The sequence below is a fragment of the Strix uralensis genome, chromosome 19 (assembly GCF_047716275.1).
Source record: "Strix uralensis isolate ZFMK-TIS-50842 chromosome 19, bStrUra1, whole genome shotgun sequence".
In the NCBI taxonomy this organism is placed as follows: domain Eukaryota; kingdom Metazoa; phylum Chordata; class Aves; order Strigiformes; family Strigidae; genus Strix; species Strix uralensis.
The window spans coordinates 8,779,785-8,796,630 of NC_133990.1; the positions used below are offsets into that span (position 1 = coordinate 8,779,785).

The window sequence follows — 16,846 nt, forward strand, 5'->3', positions numbered from 1 at the left end:
GGCCCCTGACAGCCAGACCGCTACGCCGGGGACAGAGCCGGAGGCCCCTGACAGCCAGACCGCTACGCCGGGGACAGAGCCGGGGGCCCCTGACAGCCAGACCGCTACGCCGGGGACAGAGCCGGGGGCCCCTGACAGCCAGACCGCTACGCCGGGGACAGAGCCGGGGGCCCCTGACAGCCAGACCGCTACGCCGGGGACAGAGCCGGGGGCCCCTGACAGCCAGACCGCTACGCCGGGGACAGAGCCGGGGGCCCCTGACAGCCAGACCGCTACGCCGGGGACAGAGCCGGGGGCCCCTGACAGCCAGACCGCTACGCCGGGGACAGAGCCGGGGGCCCCTGACAGCCAGACCGCTACGCCGGGGACAGAGCCGGGGGCCCCTGACACCCAGACCTCCACGCCGGGGACAGAGCCGGGGGCCCCTGACACCCAGACCTCCACGCCGGGGACAGAGCCGGGGGCCCCTGACACCCAGACCTCCACGCCGGGGACAGAGCCGGGGGCCCCTGACACCCAGACCTCCACGCCGGGGACAGAGCCGGGGGCCCCTGACACCCAGACCTCCACGCCGGGGACAGAGCCGGGGGCCCCTGACACCCAGACCTCCACGCCGGGGACAGAGCCGGGGGCCCCTGACACCCAGACCTCCACGCCGGGGACAGAGCCGGGGGCCCCTGACACCCAGACCTCCACCCCGGGGGCACAGCCGGGGGCCCCTGACACCCAGACCTCCACCCCGGGGGCACAGCCGGGGGCCCCTGACACCCAGACCTCCACCCCGGGGGCACAGCCGGGGGCCCCTGACACCCAGACCTCCACCCCGGGGACAGAGCCGGGGGCCCCTGACAGCCAGACCGCTACGCCGGGGACAGAGCCGGGGCCCCCTGACACCCAGACCGCTACGCCGGGGACAGAGCCGGGGGCCCCTGACACCCAGACCGCTACGCCGGGGACAGAGCCGGGGGCCCCTGACACCCAGACCTCCACCCCGGGGGCACAGCCGGGGTCCTCTGACACCCAGGCCTCCACCCCGGGGACAGAGCCGGGGGCCCCTGACACCCAGACCTCCACCCCGGGGGCACAGCCGGGGTCCTCTGACACCCAGACCTCCACCCCGGGGACAGAGCCGGGGGCCCCTGACAGCCAGACCGCTACGCCGGGGACAGAGCCGGGGGCCCCTGACAGCCAGACCGCTACGCCGGGGACAGAGCCGGGGGCCCCTGACAGCCAGACCGCTACGCCGGGGATAGAGCCGGGGGCCCCTGACAGCCAGACCGCTACGCCGGGGACAGAGCCGGGGGCCCCTGACAGCCAGACCGCTACGGCGGGCACAGAGCCGGGGGCCCCTGACAGCCAGACCGCTACGCCGGGGACAGAGCCGGGGGCCCCTGACAGCCAGACCGCTACGCCGGGGACAGAGCCGGGGGCCCCTGACACCCAGACCTCCACCCCGGGGGCACAGCCGTGGGCCCCTGACACCCAGACCGCTACGCCGGGGACAGAGCCGGGGGCCCCTGACACCCAGACCACTACGCCGGGGACAGAGCCGGGGGCCCCTGACACCCAGACCTCCACCCCGGGGACAGAGCTGGGGGCCCCTGACACCCAGACCTCCACCCCGGGGGCACAGCCGGGGTCCTCTGACACCCAGACCTCCACCCCGGGGACAGAGCCGGGGGCCCCTGACACCCAGACCACTACGCTGGGGACAGAGCCGGGGGCCCCTGACACCCAGAGCGCTACACTGGGGACAGAGCCGGGGGCCCCTGACACCCAGACCTCCACCCCGGGGGCAAAGCCGGGGTCCTCTGACACCCAGACCACTATGCTGGGGACAGAGCCGGGGGCCCCTGACACCCAGACCACTACGCTGGGGACAGAGCCGGGGGCCCCTGACACCCAGACCACTACCCTGTGGAGGCTAAGCCTGCCTGTGCCCCTGTCTCACTGACCAGGTCCACACTGCAGGAGATGAGGTGTAAGCTGAAGGAGCTGGAAGAGCAGCAGGAGATGACCAAGGCCCCGCTGGAGCGGTTGGTGGCCAGACGGCTGACGAGCTGCAAGAGCAGGTGAGGTCCAGGGTCAGCGCTCCCACCGCCACAGCATGGTGGGGTGGTCCTGGAGGGGTTCCCAGCCACATCCCCAGCCATGTGGTATGGCCTTGGGGGGTGCTGGCACCTCCCAAGGGGATGCTGGGCAGGGTGACAAACACCCCTTGTGCATTGGGGCTCAGTGGTAGAACTCGGGCACCACCCAAGGGGGTGCTGGGCAGGGTGACAAACACCCCTTGTGCATTGGGGCTCAGTGGTAGAACTCGGGCACCACCCAAGGGGGTGCTGGGCAGGGTGACAAACACCCCTTGTGCATTGGGGTTCAGTGGTAGAACTCGGGCACCACCCAAGGGGGTGCTGGGCAGGGTGACAAACACCCCTTGTGCATTGGGGTTCAGTGGTAGAACTCGGGCACCACCCAAGGGGGTGCTGGGCAGGGTGACAAACACCCCTTGTGCATTGGGGTTCAGTGGTAGAACTCGGGCACCACCCAAGGGGGTGCTGGGCAGGGTGACAAACACCCCTTGTGCATTGGGGCTCAGTGGTAGAACTCGGGCACCACCCAAGGGGGTGCTGGGCAGGGTGACAAACACCCCTTGTGCATTGGGGATCAGTGGTAGAACTGGCCTGGGGGAGGGAGGATTTCCAGACTGGCTGGTGCCACAGCACCCGGATTTGTTGCCTGCCTCCACCTCATCTCGGAGCCTACTCCTTCTCCCCTTCCTGCAGCTGGGCGAGCCGAGGGCAATGGTGGGGAGCACAGGGCAGGAGCAGGCAGAGGCGCAGGCAGCGTGCCCCGTCTGCAGCACGGACATCAGCAAGCAGGCGGGGCAGCTCCTCCAGCGCTACGAGAAGCTCCAGGAGGTGGTGGACGATTTCACGTCGCGGCAGGCAGTGGGCAACGTGGTAAGGCAGCTGCCACGGAGGAGCCAGGTAAGGAGATGCCAGCATGGGGGGCTTGGGAGGGGGTTGCCAGCACCCCCCCAGCTGGTTGTGCTTCACTGTAATGTGGGGGCGCCCCTCACCGCCTCCCAGATTGGTTCGTACAAGCGAGCCGCATGGAAGGAAATTAAAGCTTTGATGCAAATGTCCTGTTGGCACTGAGAGCCCATGGCCACCGGGCAAGTAACCCGGGTCTGTCCCCACGGGGGCAGCCAGCCCCGCCTTGCACAGCACCACCTTGTCATCTTCCTCCCTGAAGCAGGACGAGGAGCTGCTGAAGCGCATCCAGGCCACCGTCACGCAGGTGCAAGGCGACTACGAGAAGCTCAATTCTGTCACCGGGAACCTCCTGAATGACCGTCACCAGAAGGAGAAAGATATGGAGGTAGGTGGCTGAAACCCCCTCGGGGTCAGAGCATCCTCCAGGCAGACCCCAGGCTGGGGACCACAAGGGATTTGTCTGCACCCCCCCAAACCTTGCAGCCCTGTGGAGGTTCAATGTACCTTTCCTGGAGGTTTGGGTGAGGTGGGGGGAGCGGGGGTTGCTCAGCTGGCCAGGAGGCAGCTCCAACCCTGCCGCGGTGTCATGGGATGCTTTTCTGTGTTGGAAGGCTCTGTTCCGGTCCCTGGAGAGGCTGGAGAAGGAGAAAGCGAACAAGGAAGACCTGGTGCTGGGAATTGATGCGGTATGGCCTTGGGGGGTCCTGGCACCACCCAAGGGGGCGCTGGGCAGGGTGACAAACACCCCTTGTGCCTTGGGGGCTCAGTGGCAGAACTGGCCTGGGGGAGGGAGGATTTCCAGACGGGCTGTGGCTCCTTCCCCACGTGCCTCTGTCTTCCCCTGGGTCCCTTCAGCTGGTGTGACCAACCCCACGGGGGTGATGGGGCGAGTGGGGCCACGTAGCCACTTCTCCCTGTCCTCCTGCCACGAGCTGGCCCTGCCCGTCATCCCTCCATCCTTTCCTCACTGCTCTCCTGCCTTTCCCCGCTGCTAGAAAGCAGACAAAACCGCCCTGGCCGGCAAAGTGAGTCGCACCCAGTTTGAGGCGAGCATGGAGCGGCTGAATGAGAGGATGCAGGAGACGCTGAGCCGGGTGGCGGGGCAGGAGCAGGGCTGGCACCAGGTCCAGCGGCAGCTCAGTGAAGAGATGGACTCCAAGGTGAGGGGTGACACGTCCCCGCTGCGCAAAACTGGCACCTTCGGGGCTTGGCAGCCTAAGGCAGCATCCCTCTGAGGATCCCCCCTCCTGGCTTTTCATGGGGAACATGATGTCCCAGCCCGGGGCAGCTGGCTGAGGGTGTGTGTCTGTCCGTAGCTGGACCGCCTGGAGCTGGGGCCTTTCGGGCAGCAGCTGCAGGGGCACTGGAGGAGCATCCTGGAGCAGCTCAAGGAGAAGGAGCCGCTGACGGAGGCTGACGATGCAGCTGGGATGAAGAAGTGAGTGCGATGGGGGTGGCGATGGCTTCTCCTCCCACCGGTAGCAGGTTCCCGATGTTAAAGGAGGCACGAGGAGGGGGACGTGCAGGATGGAGCCCTCCCGAACCAAAAGTGGGATGTGGGTGCAAAGGTTTTCTGGAGCAAGGGTGGGGAACGGCGACTTGTCCCCCTGGGCAGGGGCGTGACACGCGGCGCCGCAGAGCTGGGTTGTGACCTGCCCTCCTGGCGAGGGGCAGGGGGGTAATTAGCGCTGACGAAGTGATGAAACCGGTGTGAGGGCTGGTTGGGATGGCAGCTACGGGTGCCTGCGCCCTTCACCTCCCATCCCTGCCTGCCCTGGGCAGCCACAGGCAGCTGCCAGGTTTCGGAGGTGCCCGCAGGGCCGAGGCGAGCGTGTCCCTGTCCTCGGGGCAGCTGTGACAAAACTCATCCTGAAAAATATGGGAATCCTGCATCCCCCAGGCCCGGCGTTTGTACCCCAGCAAGAGGTACAGGAACACCCCCATTCTGTCCTTGCTGGTACCCCCAGTCCCCATGTTGTGCCTTGGAGAGGGCGCATTGATAGAGGTAGGGTAAGTTGTAATTGGAGCGTTTTCAGGTGGGTAATCCATTGTAGGCCTTTTCCTATTGTTATGGAGCCCGGAAAGTCAAAGGTGGCACATTGTTAATCTTCAGAACGAGCAACCATATTTTCCCATAGCTGTTGCTTCCAGCGGACGAGGATCGTATCAGGTTCCTTTCCAAAGTGTAACAGAGCCAAAACAGCAACAATGGTGACAAAAGCAGCTTTGTTGGTATTTTGGCAAGCCCAGGCTAAGGGCACGGGCTTACCATGTGTGCCTTGGAACAGGATGCCTACTGTCCCATGTTCAGAAATGAAGCAGCCTGCTGCGACTGACTGTGTCGGGTCCCATCGCTGCAACGGCTGCTGCTGTCGTAAGATAGCCTATATGAGTTCCAAATTGTTTTGACACTCTTTCGTGAGTGTTCTGGGCTCCCACAGGTGTTCGCCTTTTAGTAGTTCATAAAAGGGTTTCATAAATCCCAAGGGGATGTAGACAAAGGTGCAGAGCCACTGTAAGGCCCCAACTAATTTCTGAGCTTCATGGAGAGTGGCAACGCTCGGGGTGAGAGCCACTGGCTGCGAACTTATGTTGTTCCCTGTCAACGTCATGCCCAGGTATTGTAATCGCGTACCACGTTGAATTTTTGCTTCGGCAATGCTCAGATTATGTCGTTGAAGTAAGGCCTTGGCGCGTTGGAACAGGTGTTCTACCTGCTGTTCTGTAGGTGCCGCTAGTAGTATGTCGTCCATATAGTGTATTACATGGTGCTTAGGCTCACCTTCTCTTAAGGGTGCGATGGCCCTGGCCACGTGTCCTGGTTTAACCAGGATAGGGTTAAGTTTCCCCAGCAGTGGGGGGGAGCTCTAGCCGGGTTATTCAGATACCATGCGGACGTCACATCCTGGCAGGTCACATTTTCCTGGCGCGGAGCGCGGTGCACTCGTGGTTTTGTACATCGTGCTTCCCACTGCTGTATTTGGTAGCTATTTTGCTCTGTTCATTGCTATCACTATCACTATTACTGTTATTGTTATTGTTGTTGTTGGTTGTGTTGCTGTTGCATTGTTGTATTAAACCTTTCCTTATTTCAGTCTTGGGGCTTTGTATTTCACTCCCTTTGTGGGGGAGGGGCAGCGGCCGCGTGGTCTCAGACCCCGGCAGGGGCTAAACCACCACACCACATATAGCTGGCAAATGACAGGCGAGTTCTTCATACCCTGTCCCCTGCTTGATGGAGGTCCAAGCGGGCTCCTTCTTCTCCAATTTGGCTACGTCCATAAAGGCCTGTTTGCCAGCTTCGGTAGTGGCCGTGAATTCTCTGGGCCGCAGTCGTAACTGAGCCGGCATCGTTGCAAAAGCACCCCGCCCTAATAGGCGGTCATGGGTAGGCCCGTGTAAGGGGTGCTGTTGATTGGCGGCCGCATGGACTACAGCAGTAACTCGGCTTCCCCATGCCTCCTTCCACAGCAAATACATTGCTGGTTTTAACACCGCTTTCGCCAGCTGTTGCGTGTCAGAGGGGGTCAGTGGCAATGCCAAAATGGTTTCTAATAGCAAAGTTGTTTCTGGGTGTCCTAAGCCGTGTTCAGCAACTGCCTTAAATAGGGTTTGCACGGCCTTCGCGTCAAGCGGATACCACTCCTGCTGCCCTGTGGGGGTAACCCTGACTGGGTAGGCATGTATTGCTGCAGGCTCAAGCTTCACCCCCGACATAATGCACTCCTTGGCTATACGTTGCCAATCTGTGGGTGTCCTCGGCGCAGGGGATGGCGCCAAGCCCCCCCCCACCAGCCGCCTGTTCTAACTGCAGCGGATAGTTTAGCCAGTTCCGTCGTCAGCCCTTTCATTCCCTCCGGGCGGCTCTAACAGCCACTGGACCTCCCGCTGGTTGGGCCGCGCCCCCCAACCTCCCTCATGCTTCCATTTTTGGTCATGTTCTGCTTCGTCGCTCTCCGATTCGCCATCCGACCCTATCCGGGACCTTGGCTCCCGCCAATGAGCGAACGGGTCGCTCGGTTCCCTTATATGGCGAGGCTCTGCCGGCCCCACTGCACTCCATGGCGGGCACGCACGGGGGTTTGAGGAGCGCCCGGCAACCAATCAAGGAGCGAGTCCTGCCCAGGTTGCCCTCCTTGGCCCGGCCCTTGGGCGACTTGCCCCTGCTCTTGTGGTTGCCTGGCCGCCCCCATATCTACCCCCGAACGATGCATGTTCGCGCGCCCCTTTTCTGCTGGTTCTTGTTTACGCACGTCGGTCTCCACCCTCTGCATCTCCTCCCAAGGGTACACAGGGGGGGTGCCGGGGGCGCAGACGGGATCGCACCCTTCTTCCCGTGTTCTCCACCCCCGTCTCCCCCCGATGGCTTGCCTTCTATGGGCCACGCCTCTAGCTTCCCTACTATGTCTTCCCCCTCCTCATCGTCGGAGCTCGCCGTGAGCTCCTCCGTTTGGGTGGTCTCCTCCGCGAGACCCCGCAGACCCTTCTTCGCATCGCGCCATGCCTGTTGCTCCTCCGGGGTAGCTATCATCATCGCGTTTGCCTTCCCCCAAGCCACTAAGTGCTGTGGCCTTCCCAGCTTGGCCTGCTCCGTCAGCACCGCCTCTATCTGCGGCCAGAGCTCCGGCTTCGTGCCGTCTATTGGCTCCGGCAACACGCCGAGCCCCATCAAATTTTGTAGCATAGCTTTCAGTGTCTTCGACTTCACAGAAGCCTTATGTTGCTCGCCCCATCTTTTCAGTACCTTAATTATGGGTAGCATAGCTTTCAGTGTCTTCGACTTCACAGAAGCCTTATGTTGCTCGCCCCATCTTTTCAGTACCTGAATTATGGCATCCATGGCGCGCTGGCCGCGGAGTCTCCCGTCCTGCGTGGAGCTCCTCCACCCCCTGCTGGGCACCGACGACGGTAACTGTAGATCACGTCGGGGCCACCACTTATTGTAGCCGGCTCTGCATCTTTAAGCCTGCCTATCCACCTGTTGGTGGCGCTCAGGTCGCAGGGCCAGATACCGCAGGGGGTTAAGACCTTCTCGGGGACATCAGTACAGACACCAATGTGGTGGTTACAAAACGTCCGTTTATTGAACTGCACAACTTGCATATATATGCTCGCCAAGCACCTCCTCCGTGGGTGCGCCTTCGGCATTACAGGCTTACCTATTACCTTATTTAGTAACAAAGGAAAGGAGGGGAGGTTGTAACTACTCTTTCCGTACATCGCGAGATCTTCCGAGTGCCATTCCCTACAGTGGTCCTTATAATTGCTTCCATCCCACCCCTCAGCCTGACTCACTCACCCAGCTGTGCTTGCGCTCCAGGCATTCCCAGTCACTGAGCTGTGGGAATGCTACTGGATCAGCCTGCTGTGCGGGATGGGGAGTTTCGTGTAGGACTTCTCTGACCCAGGAGGGCAGAAATCAATATTCAGACAGGCGAGGGCTTGTGTTCTCGTGCTGCTCAAGTAGGATATTGAAGTAGGTTATCTTAAAGGGGAGAAGTCTTGCTAGCCAGGGTGTCCAAAACTTGGCGCTTGAGAAGCCTCTGTGGCTAGAATCCTGGCAAGACCTGAGCTTACAAAGAGGAGAGGCACAAAGTGCGTTGGTAGGACACTTTGCTGCACTCCCCGTAGAGAGCATAAAATCTGGGGGGTGCAGGTGGGCCAGGTAAGTGTTACAAAATGCTGGATGTTCCTCTTTGCTTCAGCGGTTAGATCAGCCCAGATTATCACCTAATGACACGTGCGTGCCCATCACCGTGTCCTGTCCGTGCTGGAGGTTTTGTACCGCATTCCCTGTATAAACCAGCACCTCTGGCAGGCGAGAGGTTTGGCTTATGGACAGCAAGTCCCTGGCCCGTATCAGAGGCTGGTTGCTGTTCGGTGCAAGTCTGAAGACTGTGTTACGTCTGGACACTCTCAGTGCATCCTAGTTCATCTCTCTGTTATTTTTTATAGTGCTGCTGGAAGTTTTTCAGGATAAAGGACAAAGCCTGCTACACATGTAGTTTTTCCATGAACCATGTCAGTGCAAAAGTAGAGTCAGGAGGGAGTGGAACCTTATTTCCCAGTACATCTCTTCACTGTGTGTCGGATAGCACAGCTCATCCATGCATCCTTTTGCTTCAAACTGCTGATTGCACTGAGCTTGTAGAACTGAGTTTGAACTGAACTTTGTCCTGCTCTTTCCATTAATCCACTTAAAAAAAAAAACACCAGCAAATTTGCTCCTGCAAATTTCCTTAAGCTTTCTTTGCCTGAGCAGATATTATTAAGGTGCTTATGCCCTCTGAAAGAGCCTTGTGTGTTTGGTGATACGAGAGAAAGCAAGCAAGCTGCAGTGCGAGTCACAAATCCTTCAGATGAATTAGTGAGTCCAGCAGGTGAAAAATTGCACCTGGTAAAGCATGTGCCCTTTGAGAGGTGTTGCTCAGACAAGTCCCTTTGTTGTGCCCAGTCATGAAATACCCTTTTTTTTTTAATTCCAAGTCCTGTTCTGGAGCACAAAGAAAGTCACTGACGTTTCCCATAAACTAGGTGCTGCTTTGTAGCTCTCCTTGCACAGGGATCTGTGAACTATTTGGATTTGCTTACTGTCTCTGAGGTCAGTACGAGGTGCCCACAGAAACTGAGAGTTTCATCTTTACGCAGCAGTGCTATTCATTTAAGGAGGAAAACAATGGTTAAACGAGTGGTTCCCCACTGAGGTGGGTGTCAGGATAATGTAAAGCACGTGCCTGTATCTGTGCACCAGTAAGACACAGTTAAGGGCCTCTTGTGTGGTGGAGCTGTTGCGGTTTGACTCAAGGCTAACTGACCTGGGCTTTTATTTTTCTTCTTTAGTGATGATGGCCAAGGAGAAACCGCCAATAACTGTGGTTGGAGACGTTGGAGGAAGAATTGCCATCATTGTGGTATGGGTGTGATGGAGAGGAGCGGGGGGGTGGCTTCCTCCCAGCATCTTTTCTTGAGCTGCTTTATCCCAGAGGGCAGGAGGGACTGCTGGTGTAGGGGTGGGAACAGGATTGTTACCACTGTTTTCTCCAGTTTTGCTGGTGGCTTTGGTTATTTCAGCTTTCTGCTGAAAACCCTTCGTATTTCAGTGCTTTAAGCTCTGAAATCTCCTTGCTCCCTTGAATCTACAAATATCAGATGTGTACAAATACTCAGCAAATCCAGGACATGCAGAGAAATCTCCTGAAGTATTTAAAAAAAAAAAAACAAACAAACCAACCAACCATAAAAAAAGCTCGCTGAGCTTTTCTTACATGCTGTGCCATGCTGCAGTGTAACTAATCAACATGCAGCTACTATCGCTGTGAAAAAAAATACCTTGCTGAAGATAAGCTCTGTTTGCCTGTGAGCATGTGCAGGGACTAGTTTGTTTCCAAGACACAATGTTTGTTCTGCACACTAGCAAAAGGGTCTGTAAATTAGGGAAACGGTGTCCACAGATTTAAGTTGTGCACGTGGCTGTGCTTGAATCTCAACAGCAGCTGAAGTAGCCAGGGATTATATTCTTTTTGGCTATGTTTGTGGCCAAAGCTGCAGTACCTTGCAGATCCACTCCTGCCCTGCAGGCATGGTAAACTTCTGGTTTTGGTGTTATTTCTGTCTCTTCTCAGGATGACATCATCGATGATGTGGAAAGCTTTGTAGCTGCTGCAGAGATCCTGAAAGAGCGTGGAGCCTACAAGATTTTTGTGATGGCTACTCACGGGCTCCTGTCAGCAGATGCCCCCCGTCTCACAGAGGAATCCTCCATCGATGAGGTGCGTCTGCTTTCTGGGCTGGGGGGGAGGGCTGGCTCTGGTAACTGGGTTGATTTAAGGCACCAAAACCCACAAACTGATGTTCTTCCCCTGCCACGTAGCTCATCTCTGAAATGACTGGTTTCATCAGATGCTTTCAGTTAGCTGGTTCTTCACTGAAGAAAAAAAAAAAAAAACATGTGTGATGATTACGTGTTCAGATCAGATCTGTGTATGTTTTCTCCTTAATGCACAGATATTAGCCATCCCTGCTTGGACACTTCTCTTCCTACAGCTGGGTGCATGTGATCGCTTTCTCACTGCACAGACCTTCTACCTGACCCTCTGCCCCAGCTGATGACGGGCTGTTGGGTACCTTAAGATTTCAGACCTCGCCCTTAGTAGCAAACATGTCAGATCCTGCGCTCTAAATGCACCCGTCAGCCTGTGTGGAGGTGGCTGTTGTAGAGTGCTGGTTACGCCGGGCCCCTCAACAGATTGACTGTCATGTGGGGGAGACCATTTATTTTCATCTTTTTTTCCTAACATACAAGGATTTCTCCCCCTGAACTGTGAAACAGCAGGTACACACCACTCGTGGAGTTGATCTAGGGTAGCTGTTGGTGAGAGCGAGCGTATCAGCAGCACAACTAACTGTCTTTTCTTTTTGGCACTCCATAGGTGGTAGTAACCAACACAGTTCCTCACGAGGTGCAGAAGCTGCAGTGCCCCAAGATAAAGACTGTGGATATCAGTTTGATTCTCTCTGAAGCCGTCCGACGAATCCACAATGGCGAGTCCATGGCCTATCTCTTCCGCAACATCACTGTCGATGACTAGACCTGGTGCTGCCCCCGTCCTGGCTTCCACAAGAGAAGGAAATATGCATGAAACGGCAATACCATAAATTATAGGCATAACACAACTGTTTATTCTTGTAGGAGCGTGAAGGTTTTCAGAGTCTTGAGCCATGAGATCTAATAGAAAGCATCAACCTGACCAGCACTTTACAGGTGAATAGAAGAGGCCACTGGCAATGGGGAGGATTACATCTTGAGAGAGATGGAGAAATGAGGTGGTGTTGAATTTTTTTAAGTTCCTTTTTTTTTTTTTTTTAGTGTGTTATCTCTTGCCCTATAGGGGGGGAACGAAAAGCAAAAAGAAGTAGCTGTCAGCTTATGAGAAGGGAATAGAGACTGCAAGTGGGCAGCAAGAGGAGACAGCCTTTGGGTTTCTGTTTCTGCCTGTGACTCGCCTGAGAGAGCGCAGAAGGCAGTGCTTTATTCAGGCAGCTGGGCAGGACTGCTCGCTGCTGGCAGAGCTGATCAGCAGAGCAGCTCCTTGCCAACCGAGTGGCCTCTCATCTCCTGCACAGCATAGCAAGGACTTTCATCAAAACTAAGTTAGCGAACATCCAGAGAGGGCAGCTTAGGGCAACCCATTCGCAGGGCTGCTCACATCCTTGCGTTGGGGCGCTGGGAACAAGCTCACGTGTGTCTCCCAGCAGGGCAAGGGGTGCTAGTTAATGCGCTGGCCTTTTCATTTTACGAGCCTTGGATCATTATTGTTCTTCAGTGGCAAGTCACATGAGGGTCTAAGTCCTCACTTGAAACTTGTCTGCACTGCAAAACGAGGCGCCGTTTCTGGAGTTGCATGGAGCTGATGAATTGTGGCAGTCTCATGAGGAAGGGGAGTTGGAACAATATCTGCCTCTAATGCAGCTGTTCTCTCCAAAACACTAACACTGAATCTGCAATAAAAAGCATAGAATTTTTCATTTTTGGTGGTTCCCCTGAACCTTGTACCCCCTGAACAGCTGCTCTGTCTGTACCATGGGGCTGTTGCTGTAACCAGGCTCACTTGGAGCTTCCATGGGGAAGTAGGACTCACTGCTTGCTCCTTTCTTGAGTGACACTAATCCTTGGCTGGAGGGGCACTTGAGAAAGCTGCACAAGGTGCTCGTGAAAGCTTTCGTCTCCAAGATGATACAAGGATAAATTCCCAAACTGTGATCTTCCCCCTTGATGAGGCTGACAAACACACTTCAGTAAAATCTATACCACTTTCTAGCCTGCTGATGCGTGGAACAAATCCTGCTTGGAGGCAGTAGCTTCAAAAGAGCACTGCTGATAACGGGCTGTCTCTAGCAGGCAGTTGTTTGGTTTTGCTTATCCTTCAACTTCTGCCTACATCCTTCTCTTCCACTCCAGCATCTAAAATGTGCGCGGTGCCTAGGGGCAGGCAGTGACTCTGGGAGAAGGACAAGCCTTGAACACTGGGCAAACAAGCGTGCCTTGGCCTGGGGGAGTTGGTCCTGCAGCATAGTGCCATCTCATAGCTGGTGAGGGTACGCAAAAGCCCGGAGCTCTTGGGTCATCTCCAGTATCCAGCATGGATTAAACCTCCGAGCCTGATCCCACGAGGGATGCTTGGGGCTGGATGAGGTCTTAAGGCTGTTGATGGTTTTCCTGCGTTTTCAAAGCACTGTGAACAAATCACAGCTGTACTCTGTGACCACAGCATGGGTCCTTGGCCGGGGGCAGGAACACAGTGCTGTGCTGAAGTGTGTGAAGCCCTTGCAGGTGTGTCCCCTTGTTCTGAGCCAGTACCGGATCATACTCTTCACATTTTTAACACTGGCTTACACTATGAGCGGTATTGCTCTTTTCTCCCCTCAAACTGCTTGTCAGACTGGCCAGAAGCAAGGTCAGGGCTTGCTGAGTGTTCTTGCCCCAGTCAGGCTTGCTTGTACTGGGCTGTATTTGGGTGGAAACTGTGAAACCACAGCACCAGTGACCAGAGGGTTGTGATGGTGTCCCCTGCGTTGTACTCGGGACCACAACCTGAATTATTCTGACTTTGCTTCAAACCTTACCCTGACTAGAAGCCAAAAGCAGTTGGCTAAACTGAAGCGAGGAGATGTTCACATCTCAAAATTCTTAACTGCTTTAGGAAAACCGATACCCTGTGTTCCCTGGGACCACAGGGGTGGCGGGGGGATGGTGCGTTGGGGACACAGCATCTGCCCGACCTGACCAACCCAGACCTAGGTTGCCATCCCGTCAGCATCAAACCTCAGCGTTTTCTCTCCAGCCCCAAGACCCTCCCCTTGCTGTTGCTGCACCACTGTGCTGATGGGGCCTGTGCTATTTTAGGGAGTCTTACAGCTTTTCCTGCCGGTCCCGAGTGCTGTCTAGACAGCTTGAGCAGCCCCTGGGCGTAGCTTTAGCACTCCTGAGCCCCCCGCTCTGCCGCTGACTTGGAGGTAAGACTTAGGGGCACTCCAAGGAGGGTTTAGCTTCTTGCCTCAGTGCATCTTGTTCCCATCTCTTAATCTCTCTGCTCCCTCTTTGAATTCAGTCCTCCCAGTTTGGAAGAGAAGAATACAGACTAGAGGCTTTGGTTTTAATGCCTGAGAACAGGTATCTGGTGTCATTTAGAAGAGCGAGTTCTGCTTCCTGCTTGCCCACCCTCATCCTTTCTTGGAAATGGTCTTTGAGTGCCTCACCCAAGGGGGTGCTCTGACCGTGTGACGGCCCGACCTGGAGGTTTCTAAGGGAAAAGAAATGCTTGTCGATTATTTTTGTAAGTACTTTGATGGATCCCTCGGGCTCGAAGATTTTTCCCAGTGTTTGAATACTTCCTGGGGCTGTCTGGATGCCTGTGTTTAGCTGCGTTTCTTTTTTCCCCGCTCTCACGGCTCCTTTGCTTCGGTGCAAGGTGCGAGAAATCTGTGTGTTGATGCAGTCAGCAGCAGCCTTCCACCATTGCCACGTCTGAGGGAGAGGGTAAAATCTGTCACGCTTTTGACACCTCAGCCAATAAATCAATGGAGGTGCTTCCTTGCCGGGACTGGGCTTGTCTGGGAGAGTTTCAGGGGGGAGCAGGGTGCCGGACGGGCAGGATGGTCTCTGTGCACGGCGCAGCCACGGGCTGCAGGGAGCTGCGTCAAAATATTCGACGTCACCAGTTGTATTTTGTGTCGTCACAGTGGAAAAGGCAGCGGGGAGCCCGGGCCCTGCCCGCCGCCGGGGCCGCCGCGTCGCCTGGCAACGGGAGGCGCTGCGTTATCCCGCCCTGTAAACACGGGCACGTGGGCAGCGGGCTCGGCCAATGGGCAGCGGGCAGCGGCGGGTGGTGGCCAATGAGGAAAGGGAAGGGGTGGGCTCAGGGTGAGGGGCGGGGCTAGGGGAGAGCAGAGCGGCGGCGGGGACGGACGAGTAAGGTTGGGGGTGCGCGGTCGGGAGAGGGGGCCTGGGGGGCCTGGGGGGCCCGGGGGGCTGGCGAGAAAGTGAGGCGGGGGGCAGGGGCAGGCAGAGCTGGGTATGAGGCTGGGGGTGGCCGGGGAAGGAGACACCCCTCCCTCTCCCCCAGACAGCCCTGCCCTCGGGGGGTCACCGTGTCACCCGCGCCCCCACCGCTTCGACCACTTCCTGTGGTGAGGAGGAGGAGGAGGAGGAGGAGGAGGGCGGCTGCCCATCCCTCCCAGCCGCCCAGGTCCCCTCGAGGCAAAAGGGGTGCTGTCGTGTCCCCCCCGGTCAGGCTCGGTGTTTTCGGGCAGGGCAGCAGCCATGGACCCGCTCAGCCTGTCCCAGCTGCTGGACGTCGCCATCGGGACGCCCCAGGTCGGGGCCGTCAACTTCCCGGCGCTGCACAGCCTGCTGCAGGCCATGCTCAGGCACCTGGGCCTGCAGGACCTGCCTGCCCTGGGGCGAGGGCACAGCCCGACCCCCCTCCTGGGGCGGGACCAGCCCCCCGAGGCACCCCCGAGAGAAGAAGGGGGACAGGGCGGAGGCCCAGGCACAGAGTCGCTCACGCCCGCGAAGGACCCGCTGCAGGGGACCGTGAGCACTCCCCAGGACGCCTCCGTGGCCGCTGACGCGGGGCAGATGAAGGCAAAGATTGAAGAGAACGAGAGCAGCACCTCCAAGGTAGAGGCTCTTCCCCGTTCCCTGGGTGCCCCCCCGTGAGACACCCCCTCCTCTGGGGTCTGCACCACCATTGTGGTGCCCTTAGGTCTGGTTTAAGCCTGAGCTCGAGGTGGTATGTGGGGCTTCACTGTGGGAAAGGGATGGAGTTTTGGGGAGAAAGAGCTGGGGCTGAAATGCTGCTCCAGTTGCTCTGGGTTCTCCCCAAGTTGCCATCAGCAAGTCGTGGGTCCGGTACAGCAGCCGGTGCCCTCGGCTCCAGCAGGCAGAGGCTCAGCACCTGTGGAGATCCAGCCCTACCACTCTCCATCCCTCCCTTCCCCACTCCTGAGCCACAGCCAGGTACGGCACCCGCTCCTCAGGCAGCTGAGAGGCTCCATCAGCACCTCATGGGCCTCATCTCGCAGCCCAAATCCCCTTGGCTTGCCCAAGGGCTAGACCCAGCACTGGTGGGGACTGGAGAGGGGCCTCATCCTGCACAGCGCTGAGCCGTCTGGGGCTGCGAGCATCCCCAGTGGGAAGAAATAAGCTCAGGTTCAAGGAAACGGTCACCTTGGGTGCTGCAGGGCCGGATCCTGCTGGGGCTGGGACATGTAGGGAGAAGGCAGCAGGGAGGGTTTCCCCGGGTGGCTGAGCTCACCCTCCTCGGGGCAGGCCCCTGCTTGATCGCTCCCCGCTTCGTTAGCCGCGGTTGCCGCTGCCCTCGCGGGCCAGGCTGTGGTTGAGAGGGTGGCAGCAGCTCTTTGCCCTTTGGATCGGCTTCAGTAGTCTTGCCCAGAGCCCGGTGTGGGGAGGCAGGGCTGGATCTGTCCCCGCTTACTTGGGCTGTGCAGTGGGCCCCCCCCGGGGCAGGGTTGGGGGGGGTCTCTGGGGAGCTGCTGCCCCTTCTTGGCTGCTGAAGGTGTGATGAATGGTAAGTGCTGCCCGCAGTGCAGTGCCCCCGGGACTCACCCCCGCCACTCCCCTCTCTCAGGCCGTGGCTCTCTCCCAGGATCTCCTCGAGGAGATGGGCAGGATGAAGGCGGCGCAGTCCCGCATGGAGGAGGACATTCGGATGATCCGCGAGACGCTTGGCATGGTGAGCTGCTGCCGGTGTCCCCAGGAGGCAGCTGGGCCCTCACCCCGCTCCCTGCCTCTGTGTCACCCTGCCACCCCTGCCCCACGGCCCTGGGTG

At 58.1% G+C, this 16,846-nt stretch overlaps 1 protein-coding gene across 5 annotated transcripts; it reads left to right on the plus strand.

Annotated features, from left to right (window-relative positions):
- The first annotated feature begins 8,964 nt into the window (after nucleotides 1–8,964).
- On the plus strand, nucleotides 8,965–12,521 carry LOC141952241 (phosphoribosyl pyrophosphate synthase-associated protein 1-like). 5 transcript variants are annotated; one of them, XM_074889451.1, is made up of 5 exons: nucleotides 8,965–9,363; nucleotides 9,837–9,907; nucleotides 10,619–10,765; nucleotides 11,426–11,537; nucleotides 11,686–12,521. In XM_074889451.1, coding segments are annotated over exons 1-5 (339 nt in total). In that variant the 5' UTR covers nucleotides 8,965–9,362; the 3' UTR covers nucleotides 11,694–12,521. The 5 variants fall into 5 exon arrangements, with proteins under 5 accessions (XP_074745552.1, XP_074745550.1, XP_074745547.1 ...); XM_074889449.1 differs by having other exon boundaries at nucleotides 8,970–9,363; nucleotides 9,598–9,907; nucleotides 11,426–12,521; XM_074889446.1 differs by having other exon boundaries at nucleotides 8,970–9,363; nucleotides 11,426–12,521.
- Nucleotides 12,522–16,846: the final 4,325 nt, after the last annotated feature.